Consider the following 14,931-nt stretch of genomic DNA (forward strand, 5'->3'; position numbering starts at 1 on the left):
TGACAAGTCAATTCCGACTCCGTAAGGGCTGAGTAGAACTGTCCCATAGGGTTTCTAAGCAGCGACTGGTGGATTCCAACCGCCAATCTTTTGGTTAGCAGCCGAGCTGTTAAACACTGCGCAACCAGGGAGCCTCGACCGCAGTGGGCTTTTTTTTTTTTTTTTTTTTAAAGTAAATACGTGATATTAGTCATGTACTTTGAGCCTAATGTTTTGACTCACTGCACCAAAATACCTTCCACTTAAATAGTTCCTTGTTTAGAACAGACCTGTTTATAAAGCCAAGCGGCACTTTCAGACTCTCCAGGGGGGTGAGGCTCCCAGAGCTCCAGAGCAGAGCTTGCTGGCCTGAGGGTGCAGGTCCCACCTCGGGCCAGTAGATGTCTCTGTTTCATTCACCCTCCATTGCAGGTTCCTCGTGAATGGGGAGGCTAGGGAGGAAAATTCTGAGCAGGACGTTGCCGGGTACCTTTATCCTCCTTCCACCGGCCTCCACCTCCATCCCCACCTCTCCACCTAGAGTCCTGATTCTTGGCATAAAGGTAATTGAAGCTGGAGGGCTTTTTGGGTTTAAACACATTCCTTGCTTTTCCAAACCTGTTTGCAACGTGGGAACGGTAACTGAAAACAATCTCTATGGAGCCGAAGCCTTTTCTCTTGAAATAGCATATCCTACTCCGAACGAAACGCTGTATTACTGAGTCATAGCAATTAATTACATTCGGAGGTGAGAAGACAGGATTTAACGCTCTAATGTGATTTGAATTTAGGCCATTATCTCATCCCACTGCTATTTAAAAACAAAATCACTTTTCCACGGCAAGCTTCTGCAACTAAGGATCGTTTAAGAGCTTAAGTCTGAAGACAACCCTGGCAACTGAATATTCTTGTTTCAGCTTCATGAGGGGTTTAATACTTGCGTTCAGATTTTCTAGAATTTTGTAATGAAGTGCATCTCTTTCTACACAGGGATCCAGTAAAAGAGGGCCAGGTGGAGGCTGGGAAGGGTCTGTTATTCTCCTCAGGAATCTTCTAGATGTGGGAGGTGTGCAGGATGAGCTACTGAAAAAGCAAAAAAAAAAAAAAAAATTCTCAGAACAGAGATGGCATGACCAAACACCTGAGTGTGTTTCCTTGTGAGACTGACACACCAACATGTAATCAGAAGGGATTTGTTGATGCGTCCAGGGCAGGCCACAGGGATGGAGAAGCAGCTGACAAAGTGGGTGAGGCTTTCAGGAAGGAGTGGGGAGGGTCTTCTGGGCCATCAGGGAGATCAGCCTCTCAGCAGCAGATCGGTGGCTTTGCCAGAGGCTCCTGGGGCACCTGAGGTCCTAGGACTACTGGGGCAGTTGGCAGTAATGTAGCTACCGTACAGTCCAAAAGGAGCTGCCTGGGGCACTGGATCAGAGGCGAGTGTCCTGGGCTGGGATCTGAAACACAACTCTGCTATGTGACTCTGTGAACCTTGCCTCCTCAAGCCTGGAAATATAGGTTATTTCTGGGCCCCAGAGAGCTGCTGGGGGGATCAGATTCTGGAGTGCTTTGAGGCCCGGAAAGCACTCCACCCATGGAGGGTACAGAAAATGGACAGACCCTCTCTAATATGAGGTGTTGATTGCAACAGTGCATCAGTAGCTTGGGAGCCAGTATTGGCTGTTCCTCAGGGCCCTGGTAGCGCAGTGGTTGAGTGCTAAGGCTGCTAACCAAGAGGTCAGCAGTTGGCGAATCTGCCAGGTGCTCCTTGGAAGCTATGGTGCAGTTCTACTCTGTCCTATAGGGTCGCTCTGTCCTATAGAATCGACTGAGTCAGAATCGACTTGAAGCAGTGGGTTTGGTTTTTGGGTTTTCAGTACCCTACTCTGGCCAGCCCTGCTCCTCCCTGGGCCCCACCTTTCAAAATCCCCACCTCCCCACATACACTGTGATACTCAGGCTCTCTGCTCCTTCTTCATTATGCTCCTCCCAGACCCTTCATCTCCTCTAGAGTCAGCTTGGATCCCTGCCAAGCTCCTCCCTACCTCCAGTCCCCACTGGTGGTTCCTTCCACCTGTATCTATGGTCAGAGCAGTTAGAGCAGAAACTCCAGCAAGACTGTCATCACTGGCTATCTGCCCTGGGCAAGTGATCTCAATTCCACAAGCCTCAGCTGTTCCGTCCATACTATGGGAATAATAATAAAAATCTTGCCTAATTGTCAGGAGAATGGGAAGGGGAATTTGAAGAGCCAGGCCTGTTTGGTAAAGGTAATGATTACATGGTGACTGGCACCAGCCTGGCAGCCTCCAGGCCTGGGAGTCCAGGGTGACCCCGAGATATCTCAGAGTCTCCTGCGGAGCCTGGGAGATCCTGGGATGAGTGAATGATGGGGTCTTGTGCCTGCCCTGCGCACTCCATATAGTCTTCAATTTCTGCCCATGCGCCATGGCTGTCCCTCCCACCTTTCCGGTCTCAGTCCAGACCTTTCCTGGCCCCCTATCCGGGAAACTCTGCTTCCCCCATTCTCATGCCTCAGCCCCTGTCTTATTTTCTCCCCAGCCTTCACCACCACCAGGTCATGGCACCCGGTTATGTGTTTTCGAGGTCGTGGACCGTATCCTCCTGAGAGATGTAAGCTCAGGAGAGGAGGACTATTCTCTGCCCCCTCTTCTCAGCGCCTGGAACACAGCGGGGCTCAGTTAACGGAGTAGGGGGGATGCATGGAGGTCGTCGCCCACTGGCCCCGGAGCATTTCAAGGGCGCCCAGCCCAGTGCCAGGAATGGAGCCTGGGCGCCTAGGAGCGACTTGTCTTGGGGGGGGTCCCCGCTCTCCGAGCCCCTGCCTCCCCAGCCACTCTGCCCCTGACCTGTCCCCACCCAACCCGGGCTCCGAGGCGCAGAGCCAGGGCTCTGCCTCCCCACGCCCCCAAGCTGGGAAGTGGAGGAGGAGGCCTCCCCCCGTCCCTGCTCCCCCCTCCCCCCCCGCCCCAGGCATGCTCAGAGCGCGCAGGCCCGGGCGGCGGCGGGGGAGGAGGAGCGGCTGCCCTGCTGCCGTGCGCTCGCGGTCCGGGCGGAGCTGCGCAGTCAGTCCCCTCGCAGCTGCGCCAGGACAGCGGCGCGCAGAGCCCACAAGTTGCCGGCAGCCGCGCGCGCAGCCTCCGCTCGCTCGCAGTCCCCCGCGTCCCCCAGGCCGCGATCGCCAGCGGCACACACCCCCGCGGGCACCCACCCCAGATGTGAAGTGGACCGCAGCCCCTCGCCCTAGCGCCACCCACGGAGTCTCCCCGTGTCTCCTCCAGCAAACCCCACAGCTGGAAGATGTGGCAGCCGGCCACGGAACGCCTGCAGGTAAGGGCCCCGGGGGCCAGCCTGGAGGAGGTGCCGGGGCCGGCGGAGCCCAGGAGGCGCCGCTGCCCACTTGCAGGGATTTGCCCGAAGCGAGCGTATAGGACCAGCGATAGAGATAAGATGCTGTTAGCTCAGCCCTGCGCCCAGCACAGGCGGGGGTCCGGGGGTATGACATTGGCGCTTCTGGCCGTACAACTTTTGGCTTAGGGGGTGTTTGTGTGGGTTGACGTCTGTACTGTTGGACTTGGTGACCAGCAATTTTACGCTGCATTCCACTACTCGGTTTACTAGTTTGGGGTTAGAGTTTTTGAATCCATATTATTATTATTGGAGGTCCAATAATAAGAGATTATTTATTATCATTTTTGGTCTCTAGTAAAGATAAAACAAATGATTTGTGAAAGCATCCATTTGCCAGTGTAATTTAGAAATGTCACGCTTGATTTGGCTTGGTCATGGTATGCTATTTTTTTTTTTTAATTCATTGGCTCTCTCTATCTCCCCTGAACCTAGGCTCCCCCAGATACTTGAAAATCAAAAGTTACCTTCAGCCAGGAAGAGTTAGGTACTAGATCATCCCTTCAAAAGTTTTTCTCTGCTGTCTCCTGGAATGGCAGAGGGTACTCAGAGCTTTTGATTTGAATTCTGAAGCTAAGGATTTGGGGAAGGCGCTCACAGGGAGAAAGAGGGGGGTTTCGGAGAAGAGCCCATCAGTGACATTTGGGACATGCCATCACCCTGGCTGTAGGGTTTGATGACTGCCTTTTGCTTGGGGAAACATTCTCAAGAAGGACAGCAGCTCTTGGCTGGATAGATTTCGCTGAATCCCATGCAGTTAAAGTTTGGGCAGGCTGAGAGCCACATTGTTTTGTAGTAAATTTTGAGCAAGTGTTTAAGTGGTATAATACAGCGCAGTTGGACGCTGAGCTCCTCTGAAGAGTTAGGACTGTGGAGGCCAGGAGTCTTGGCTGGCGCTTGTGGTTTTTCAATGAAAATTCAAATCTCCAAAAAGGGGCTGTCCCTCAGATGCCGGGAGAGGCTGGCTTTGGCTATGAGTCCTCATCCAAGGATTAACCTGCAGATGGCATTGCATTTGGCAGAAAAGATGCAGCATAGCTCTGTCCCCAGGCTCCCTGCGCCTGTCATTTGTGGGGAGTGGGTTCCCCCCTAACAGAGCCAGAGACACCAGGCCAATTCCCAAGGGCCCCCAACAGAGTAGCCAAGAAAATGGGTTTTTGGCCTTGGAGATGGGAGGTGGGTGACGAGCCTTCTAACCCCCTCCTTGTCTTACTTATTAAGAGAATATCAGCATTGGGCTCTGGTGATGCGAACGCTTTTCGGCAGTCTGCACCAGTTACCAGCGGTGCTTTCCAATTCCTCCTTCAGTTCAAGGCGGGGATTTTTTTCCAAAGCAGGGGGATGGTGGGGGAAAGGTGGAAGGTTCCAACCAAGTGAGGAGGGTCGCTCTTGGAAGTCCTCAGAGAAGACATGGCCAGACTTCCTCGAGGCTGCTTTTACAGCCTGCTGATCTGTGCCTCTGAAGAGTCTGTGGATTTTGGTCTCTTGAAGTTCTTCGTACCAGGTCTGCTTCACTGAGGGAATCCTGTGTGCTTCAGAACACATGACACTTGGCAGGAGGGCAGGCTGGCTTGCGTTCCGCATGGCGATCATTCCCGCTAGCACTGTCTTCCTTCCCTTCTGTGAACGCACACGTGTGCGGCTTGGCCCGAGTCTGGTTCCTTGCAGCTGGTGTTTGCAGTGGGTTCATTTTATTTGGAGGTGAAATGTTGAACGATCCTGTGCTTTTGGCTTTCGAGATTGCAGGTAAACATGAGTTCCCGTCTATTAAGATCGAGTTTGTGTCACTGTTGGCAGGCACAAACATGGGGCTCAACTTCAGGATCCCCAAATTTAAATTAGCCACGGGGGCCCGGGTCTTTTTGCAAAGTAGGTCTCCAGCCTGGTGATTATAAAAGGGATGCAAATGGAGGAAAGTCTGGATCCTGGCTGCTGCTTCCCAACTAGCAAGCAGCTAAATGATTTTTTCCAACACAAGGTTTCTGTGTTTTTACTTTGCTTCTGGGGGCGGGAGTTGCTGCGGGAGAGGTGGTGAGTGAGCTGCTTGTAATAATATTTTATTTACATTCCTTGTGGTTATCTTTGTCACGCTTTCTGTTTGCTGTCTGGGATTTTTCTTCCCCTTTTTGCCCTCAAGGCACCATCATGTAGGAACGCTTCTTTCCGGTACTTATCACTGAGTGGGGTGCTGGACCATGTCCAGATTTGGTGGCCATAGAAACGGCCCTTGAAATGGTGTTCCATGGGGAAAGAAATGATGACCCCAGCACTTAGCAAAGCCTAAGCCCCACCCTCCTTACACAAATCTTTTTAACCTTCTCAAGCAACCTCATTAATTTTTTCCCTCATTAATATTTAATACAAATATTTTAATTCAGAGAAGCTGGAGTAAGGAAAACGCTTTGAGGAAATAGTTCCAAAGCTTCTTAATGGGACTAAGACATCAATTTATTGTACAAACATCTAGAAACAAAAGAGGTCGGGGGGGTGAAGAGAATCACATCTTTTCTTAATTTATTTTATTAGTTCCTATTAAAAGCTAACCAAACCCATTGCCCTGGAGTTGATTCTTGATCATAGCGACCTTATAGGACAGAGTAGAACTGCCCCATAGCATTTCCAAGGAGCACCTGGTGGGTTTGAACTACTGACCCTTTGGTTAACAGCTGTAGCACTTAACCACTATGCCACCAGGGCTTCCATTAGATGAGGCCAATTCTATTGCCCTGGAATGGGGCTGAACTTGGCTTGGACCAGACAGCCACTGTCTAACCAAAGTTTGAGTCCAGGAATTAGGTCCCCCTGCTCAGGAAATAGAATCTTTGACCAGGTTTGATTATCATTCTCATTACCCATTTCCTTGCCAAACAAAATGATGCTGACATTTTCTGATTTGAGGGTTGGCTGTTTGACCTAAATCCAGCCCAAGGAAAGGGACTTGTTGCACCAAGCAAGGCCAAGCTGGGTAATTTCTCATTCAGTCAGAGGAACCGCGGCAAGTTCACCTGCTCCCTTGAATGTTAAAACTTCCCTTGCAGCCCACTTGAGCCCTCACTGGGAGTTTTGGCCATTAAAAATATAATAGGATCAACAGGGACGTGAAGATTCAAATTACTATGCCATCTTTTTACAATGAATAAATACGAATCCTTCCCTTTTCACCTTCTCCTCTCTGTGCAGTGGGCTTTTTTCTTGGAGGGACTTGGGAGAGTTATAAATTTTGAAAGAAGCAGGAAAGAAACAGGGTCTTCTCAGAAAAGTAAAGAAGACTTTTTCATAGAAAAGAGGTGAAGTATTGGTTTTTTAAAATAGAGATAAGATGAGTTCTGGCCTTGATATTTTAACATTTGCAGGGGTTTCCTGATTGTTTTAATTATTGGGCTGGGTGGATCCCTTAGAAGTGACAGGCCCACCCCTATAGAAGAGTGTGGGCTGACGTGGCCAAAAGGAACACGAGGGCAGTGGTGTTTCAGTGGTAGAATTTTCACCTTCCATGTGGGAAGAATGGGAATTCCAGAACACGTAATTGTGCTCATAAGGAACCTGTACTTAGACCAAGAAGCAGTGGTTCGAACGCAAGGGGATACTTCATGGTTTAAAGTTAAAAAAGGTGTGTGTCAGGGCTGTATCCTTTCATCATAGTTATTCACTCTGTATGCTGAGCAAATAACCCAAGAAACTGGAGTATATAAAGAAGAACGCAGTATCGGGATGGGGGCGGGGGGAATTCATTAACAACCTTCAATATGCAGATGACACAACCTTGCTTGCTGAAAGTGAAGAGGACTTGAAGCACTTACTAGTGAAGATCAGAGACTACAGCCTTCAGTATGGGTTATACCTCAACATAAAGAAAACAAAAATCCTCACAGCTGGACCAATAAGCAACATCATGATAAATGGAGTAAAGACAAGTCGTCAAGGATTTCATTTTACTTGGATCCACAATCAACACCCATAGAAGCAGCAGTCAAAAAATCAAGAGACACATCGCATTGGGCAAATCTGCTGTGAAATACCTGTTTAAAGCGTCGAAAAGGTAAGATACCATCTTGAAGACTAAGGTGCGCCTGACCCAAGCCATGGTATTTTCAGTTGCATCGTATGCGTGTGAAAGCTGGACAGTGAATAAGGAAGACTGAAGAAGAATTGATGCCTTTGAATTGTGGTGTTGGCGAAGAATATTGAAGATGCCACGGACTGCCAGAACGAGCTCGTCTGTCTTGGAAGAAGTACAGCCAGAATGCTCGTTAGAGGCAAAGATGGTGAAGTGTCATCTCACGTACTTTGGATACCTTATCAAGAGGGACCAGTTCCTGGAGAAGGACGTCATGCTTGGTAAAGTAAAGGGTCAGTGAAAAAGAAGAAGATCTTCAATGAGATGGATTGACACAGTGGCTGTAACAAAGGGTGCAAACGTAACAATGATTGTGAGGATGGCGCAGGACTGGGTAGTGTTTTGTTCAGCTGTACACGGGGTCGCTGTGAGTCGGAACCCATTCGACAGCACCTAACAGCCACAACAACATGTGGGAGACCTGGGTGTGATTCCTGGCCATTGTACCTCGTGCACAGCCATCACCTGTCTGTTAGTGGAGGCTTGTATGTTGCTATGATGCTGAACAGGCTTCAGGGGAGCTTCCAGACTAAGACATAACAGGAAGAAAGGCCTGGTGATCTGCTTCCCAAAATCACCTTATGGATCACAATGGTTTGATCTGCAACTGTCATGGAAATGGCACAGGGCTGTTCTCTTGTGCGTGCTGTCCCCCTGAATTGGGGGCCAGCTCAACAGCAGATAAAAACAACATAAGTCTTCATTGAGCTATCAGGTACATTTTTTTGGAGACCAGGGTAGGAGGATAGCAGGAGAAGGATGAACGGGGACTGAGTTTGAAACAAAGGAACGCAGTCTTGTCTGTGGTGTAGTTATTACAAGGATGGGGTGGGATCTGAAAGTGGAAGTGTGGAGAAGGAAGTTCTAGCACAGTCTAATTGTGCGTCTCTGCGTAACCATCTTCTCATGAGACATCCCGTAAAGGTTCCACTTTAATGGTTTACCTGTGTTCCCTAAAATTAAAATTTCTCCATGGCAGGCAGATCCAAAAAATACAGAGCGTTTATCCAGAAAACCAGATTCTGGTTTCTCAGCCTGGACTATTTTTTCCTCCCCAACCCTTCCTTTATCACTCTCATTTCAGCCAAGAGGTACTCATTAGCACTTCCAGAAGAGGAAACCAGAAGGGGAGGGAGAAAACTGTGTCCTGAGAGCCTTTCTTTTGGTTTCTTATTCAGTGATTGGCTGATTCAAACCACTTGTCGTTGAATTGGCTCCAACTCATGGTGACCCCATGTGCGTCAGAGTAGAACTGTGCTTCATAGCGTTTTTAGTGGCCGAGCTTTCAGAAGAAGATGTCCAGGTCTTTCTTCTGAGATGCCTCTGGGTGGACTCGAACCTCCAACCTTTTGGTTAACAGTCGAGTGAGTTAACTGTTTTCACTGCTGTCTTAGTTACCTAGTGCTGCTTTCCACAGGAATACAAGTGGGTGGCTTTAACGAAGAGAAATTTATTTTCTCACAGTCTAGTAGGCTATAAGTTCAGGTTCAGAGCATCAGCTCCAGGGACAGGCTTCCTCTCTCTGTCGGCTCTGGAGGAAAGTCCTTCTCATCTTTCTCAGTAAGAGGGTTACAATCCTGCCCTAATCCTCTTCAGCATAAAATTACAATCGCAAAATGGAGGACAACCACACAAAACTGGGAATCCTGGCCTAACCAAGTGGACACATGTTTTTGGGAGACACAATTCAATCCATGACAACCACCAAGGGACTCCTTTTGGCTGATACAAAGGTTGACATTTTTTGGGTGATTAAATTTTTTTTTAAGTTAGGGGTTTTAGGGAGTGAGAGTACTTATCCCAGCTGAATTTGCCCTTTCTCTGCCTTGTCATGTCTGGTAGATCTCACCTTGAGTGTAGATTGTTCTGTATTTATTTCTCGATTTTTATACCACTTCCTCTTTTCCTGTGAGAAGTGAGACCTTCTAAAACGTCATTTGGGGACCATGTGACCTGGCCCACCAGGGAGAGAGAGAACTTGGGCAGAGAGGACACTTTTCCAGGCAGACTAACCTGACCAAAGGACGCTAGGACAAAGAGGAGAAGGTCATGCTAACCATTGATTTCACTGAGCATGCACAGCTCGTGTGGTGCTGTGCTAAGGGATTTTCTTGGGATAAGCTAGATCGTTTACCTCCCTTAACCGCTTTTATTCCTATTTGATAGATAAAGAAACTGAAGTCCTGAGAGTTTAAATAATTTGGCCAGGATCATGTAGCTAGAAATTAACGCAGCTGGAATGTGAACCTAGGGACCCCCTGTGACACAGTGGTAAAGTGCTCTTCTGCTAACCAAAAGGTCAGGGGTTTGAACCCACCAGGTTCTCCGCAGGAGAAAAGACCTAGTAATCTGCTTCCATAGAGATTATAGCCTAGGAAGCCCTAGCGGGTGGCTCTCCTCTATCCTGTGGGGTCAGTAGGAGTTGGAATGGACTCAATAGCAAATGGATTTTAGTTTTGAAAAGTCATCCAGGATGTTTGGCTTCAGAGCATACTCGTTAACCACTTCACTGCAGAGTGGAAGGATAAAACAGAGCACGAGGCAAAATGCTACTGTGGGACTGTTCTTATCAATAAGTAGAATTTGAACAGTCGTCTGCCCCTGGGCTCAGAGAGGCTGCTTTCCTATTTCTTGTGGAAGCAGTGTCGTTGCTTTTGTTGACCAAGGGTTACTTTGGACTGTTTTTCGTGGTCCCAGTCTCTGGAGAAAAGAAGGTACTATGTAGTACTGAAGTTGAAATTTCCAGGTGCCATTTAAGTCTTTTCAGCTGGAGTGCATGGCAGTAATCCAAACTGTTGTTGTTAGGTGCCGTCAAGTCAGTTCTGACTCAGAGACCCTGTGTACTACAGGACGAAACTGCCCAGTCCTGCGCCATGCTCGTAATCGTTGTTATGCTTGAACCCATTGTTGAAGCCGCTGTGTCAATCCATCTTATTGAGGGTCTTCCTCTTTTTCATTGACCCTGTACTTCACCAAGCATGATGTTCTTTTCCAGGGACTGATGTCTCCTGACAACATGTCCAAAGTATTTAAGACAGTCTCGCCATCCTTGCTTCTAAGAAGCATTCTGGACGTACTTTTTCCAAGACAGATTTGTTTGTTCTTTTGACAGTCCATGTTATATTTGGTATTCTTCATCAACACCACAGTTCAAAGACATCAGTTCTTCTTCGGTCTTCCTTATTCATTGTCCAGCTTTCGCATGCATATGGTGCAATTGAAAATACAATCCAAACTAGAGGCCCTGAAAGCCAGTACTCAAGGTTGATCATGTATGCAGTCATCCAAAGTTTACATAAAAAATGGGGGGTGGGAGTGGGGGTGGGCTGATATGGGGCAAGTTAGACAATTCAAGAGCAATTGCTTAGAAATAAGGAATGCCACTCTTACAGAGATGCCAAGTTTCTCATACAATTTATTTCTAGATTTTGCCATTCGTCCCTTGTAGTAGTGTAAGCATGAAGTCAGTGGGCCTCATGGTTCCTAAAACTTGGAGTTACCATTAACTGAGGAGTCCATGGGTGGTGCAGACAGTTAAGTGCTCGACTACCAGCTGAAAGGTTATCAGTTTGAACCCACCCAGAGATGCCTCAGAAAACAGGCCAGGTGATCTTCTGAAAGGTTAAATCCTGGAAAACCTTGTGGAGCAGTTTTACTCTGTACACGTGGGGTTGTCATGAGTTGGAAACGACTTGAGCAACCAACAACATCATCGTTAACTAAAGGCCTGATTCTTTCTCGGAGGTACACTGCTCTCTTATATCATTGAGTCTGTCTCTGAGTTTGTCAGCAAAATTGCTATCAAGTGGATTTGCAAAATGCTGGCCTTGGACAACACTTTCTGCCTCTTGTTTACCCCTTGCCTAATGTGGGTGTTTAATGTTGACTGTATTGGGTCATCTTTGGGTGTTAGGCAACTTTCACATTTTGTTTGATGTTCCGGATTCGCTCTTTCCTCTCCTCTTCCCTCCACCACTGACGCCACTCGGAGTATGGAAATGAGCGCTGGAAGAGACCAGGGAGGAGTCAGTCGCTCTAGACAGCCCCAAGGTGGCCTGAGATCAGGCGCCTTCCACAGGGGTGTTTCATTTGTGAATAGCAACAGTTCGGGGACTCATTAGCGGTCAGCAAATAAAACTGCTCCAGAAATACTCGATGGCTGCAGTGTGCTTCTCTCAGCCCCCGTGGGCACAAAGTTAAAGGGAAGCTTTACATAAGGAGGACAAGAAGCAGCTGAGATGTTTGTCCAGAGTCCTTAACGTGTGGTGGAATTGGTCTGCTATCACTTTGTGTTAACTTAAAAGAAATGTTTTGACCCCAGTTTGGCTGCCAACCAGTGACACAGCCTCAGCACGTTCATCAGGGCCCACCCCATCACCCAAGGGCTGGGACAGGAAGGGGTCAGGGAAAAGACAGAGACTAGCTACGTGCCTCTGGTATATTTCTATGTGTCCAGAGTCTCTCAGAGATTGTCCATCGAATGCTGATGCCATGTGGGTGTCTCATCTTACTGAGGTCTTCTCTCCCATCCCCAGTGACCAGGGGTCTCTCTGCCCTTGTCTGTTGCCACTGAGGTCTTACATCGATGAGGAAGGTTTCAGTATTGATCTTATTAGCAAGGCTATTTCCTGAACAGTATCAGAAGTCATTGGTAAAAAAATAACTAAAAAAAATTAACCCACTCTTCTTATAAAAAAATTCATCTCAGTCACTTCCTGGCAATGTTCTGGTTTAGTTTTATAGCTTCTCCGAGCCTTGGTTTCTCCATCTTTCAAACAGGGAGATCTACCTTTCAGAGATTTTGGTATACAACAAGTCCTCAATAAACAAGAGCACTTCACCTTAACACTGTCAGGGTTGGTCAGTTTAGGAACAGAGAGCTTTCAGCTCATGTCTGATATCCTGTCTTCTCTCCCATAAATCTTTAACCTACCTCTACTAGGTCCCAATCACCATGCTAAGTATGGGGGCCAGATACTAAGAAGGGCCTAGCTCTTAACTTGTTGTTAGGAGCCATTGAGTCAATTCCAACTCATAGCACCCCCAAAGGACAGAGTAGAACTGCCCCATAGGGTTTCCTAGGCTGTAATCTTTACTGAAGCAGATAGCCACATCTTTCTCCCATGAAGTTGCTGGGTGGCTTCAAACTGCCAACCTTGCAAGTTCTGAATTTACAGGGCCTCTATTCTTGTACCATCTTGTTCAAAGCTGGGCTTAGTATTGTGTATTTCCTGGTATGATCATAACAATCAGGCTCCCTGTTGATAACAAAGAAGAGCCCAGGCTGGGTCGGCATAAGAAGCCCTTGCGGGTGTGTTAATGTCCCCTGCCGGTCTCTGTGGGAGACCTCACTCCAGGACCCTCCTTCTGCTCTTGATTGTAGGTAAGTGCGGGCCACTGACTGCAGTCACTTTTACAGGTGGAGATGAGGGTGCACAGCTATATGTCAGTCTCAGTCACGTATGATGGGGGGCATGCAGCCAGTGGCCCTGGCTCACTTGGGTACCTGTTCGGGGGGCCTGGCTGTAGTCATCCTGGAAATGGGTCTGTGTTTGAGGTACCTGTCACATCTTTAGTTTCTGCCAGGCAGTGGCCTAAGGATAGGGTGGAGTCTTAACTTTCTTATGTTACAAACGTATTGAGGGTGGTGGTGTTGTCAGGTGCCGTTGCACAACAGGACAAAACACTGCCCCGTCCTGTGCCATCCTCACAATTGTTATTATGCCTGAGCCTGGTGTTGCAACCACTATGTCAATCCATCTCGTTGAGGGTCTTTCTCTTTTTTGTTGAGGGCAGTCCCGTGGAAGATGACTTACTGTTGGGAGTTGCCATGTATGCCATTGGGCTGAGAGTGCGCTGCTGCAGAGGACACCGTAGGTTAGTTGTTTAAAAGCCTCTAAATGCAAATTAGCCACAGCGGGAAGGTTCGTCATCTGGCAACTATTTTCAGTGACTTTGGCGCCCAAACAGAGTCAGAGAGGAAGAGGGACTCTAGTCTACGTCCCAGGGGTGATAGTTTCTTGTAGCCAGGCTGTACTGACTAGCAGGCACTCATTCAGTCAGGTTTTATTGGTGATACTCGCTGTGATCATTAAGATTTTGTGTCACCTTGGCTGGGCCATGATTCTCAGTGGTCTGGCAGTTATAATGTAGTTTGGCAGTTGTCACTTTCATGATGAGGTTTGTTATGAGTAACCAATCAGTTGAAAGGGAGTTTCCTTGGGGGTGTGGCCTGCATCCAACATAAGTGGACTTTCTGGCTAGGCTCGTGGTCTTTTTCTTTCTCTGGATACTGTACCTGGCTCCCGTTCGTCTGACCTCCAGGTCTTGGGACTTGAGCTAGCAGCTTACCTGCTGCCTTGCTTGCTGATCTTAGAATTCATTGGTCTTGGCAGCACGTAAGCAAGAAGAGCCCTGCTGTCTGTGTCTGACTTGCTGATCTTGGGTTTGCCAGCCCATGTGGCTACGTGACTCAGGAGGGACCTCCAGCCTGACCCGTGTTCCAGCTTCTACAGCTGCATGAGCCTTTCTTTGATATAGATCTCTCTTTATATATATTAATATATACTTTACTGGTTTTGCTTCTCTAGAGAACCCAGCCTAAGACACTTAACTTTTTCAGCCAGTTTCCCTTTCATGTATGGAAAAAATAAATAATAGTGACAATTTGTTGTGGGCTTGGAGTCTGAGTAATAGTGGTTAATAACAGAAATAATGATAATATCAGCCAACTTCTATTTAGCACTTACTATGTTCCAGACACTTATTTGTTCTCCCTCAAACCCCCGGAAGTTTCCTTTCATGAATAATAAATGAAGCTTTGAGGAAATAGCCTTCTGCCCCTCTTGCCTCTTCTTCGTGTCCTGTGCATAGATGTGATGTTTGGCATTACAGCAGCCATCTTGTGGTTCTGTGGCAACAAACAATAAGGCTAAATGCCAATTCTCAATGTGAAAGATGGAAAGAGCTTGCATCTCTGATGACATCACTAAGCAGCTGCTGAGCATATTTCCTATTTTTCTTGTTATGGAGAAAAAATATGCCCCTTCCTATTTACTTAAGCCTATTTGTTAGTTGGGTCTTAGACCTTTGATATTCCTAACTGAAATGCTATTAAAACTCAGGTTCAGACTCATTCTCCATGTCTTACTCATTGTTGTGGATTGAATTATGTCCCCCAAAAAGTTATGTTGAAGTTCTAAGCCCTAAAAAAAAAAAAAAAAGCCCTAACATATGAATATATGTGGATGTGACCTTATTTGGAATTGGATCTTTGCAGATGTAGTCACGTTAAGAAGAGGTCATACTGGATGAGCATGGGCTCTAAATCCAATGACTCTTTTTCTGATAAGGAGATAGAGATCTGGAGACACAGGGAAGAAGGCCATGTGAAGACAGAGGCAGAGATA

General features: G+C 47.6%; 1 protein-coding gene across 1 annotated transcript in view; it reads left to right on the top strand.

Moving 5' to 3' along the window:
* The first annotated feature begins 3,129 nt into the window (after positions 1-3,129).
* Positions 3,130-14,931, top strand: part of PID1 (phosphotyrosine interaction domain containing 1) — a 262,026-nt gene continuing 250,224 nt past the window's right edge. The window contains exon 1 of the mRNA XM_010597633.3: positions 3,130-3,327. Within this exon, the coding sequence (XP_010595935.1) occupies positions 3,298-3,327 (30 nt within the window). The 5' untranslated portion in view covers positions 3,130-3,297. The remainder of the gene's footprint in view (positions 3,328-14,931) is intronic.

The sequence above is a fragment of the Loxodonta africana genome, chromosome 6, assembly GCF_030014295.1.
Source record: "Loxodonta africana isolate mLoxAfr1 chromosome 6, mLoxAfr1.hap2, whole genome shotgun sequence".
Classification (NCBI taxonomy): Eukaryota; Metazoa; Chordata; class Mammalia; order Proboscidea; family Elephantidae; genus Loxodonta; species Loxodonta africana.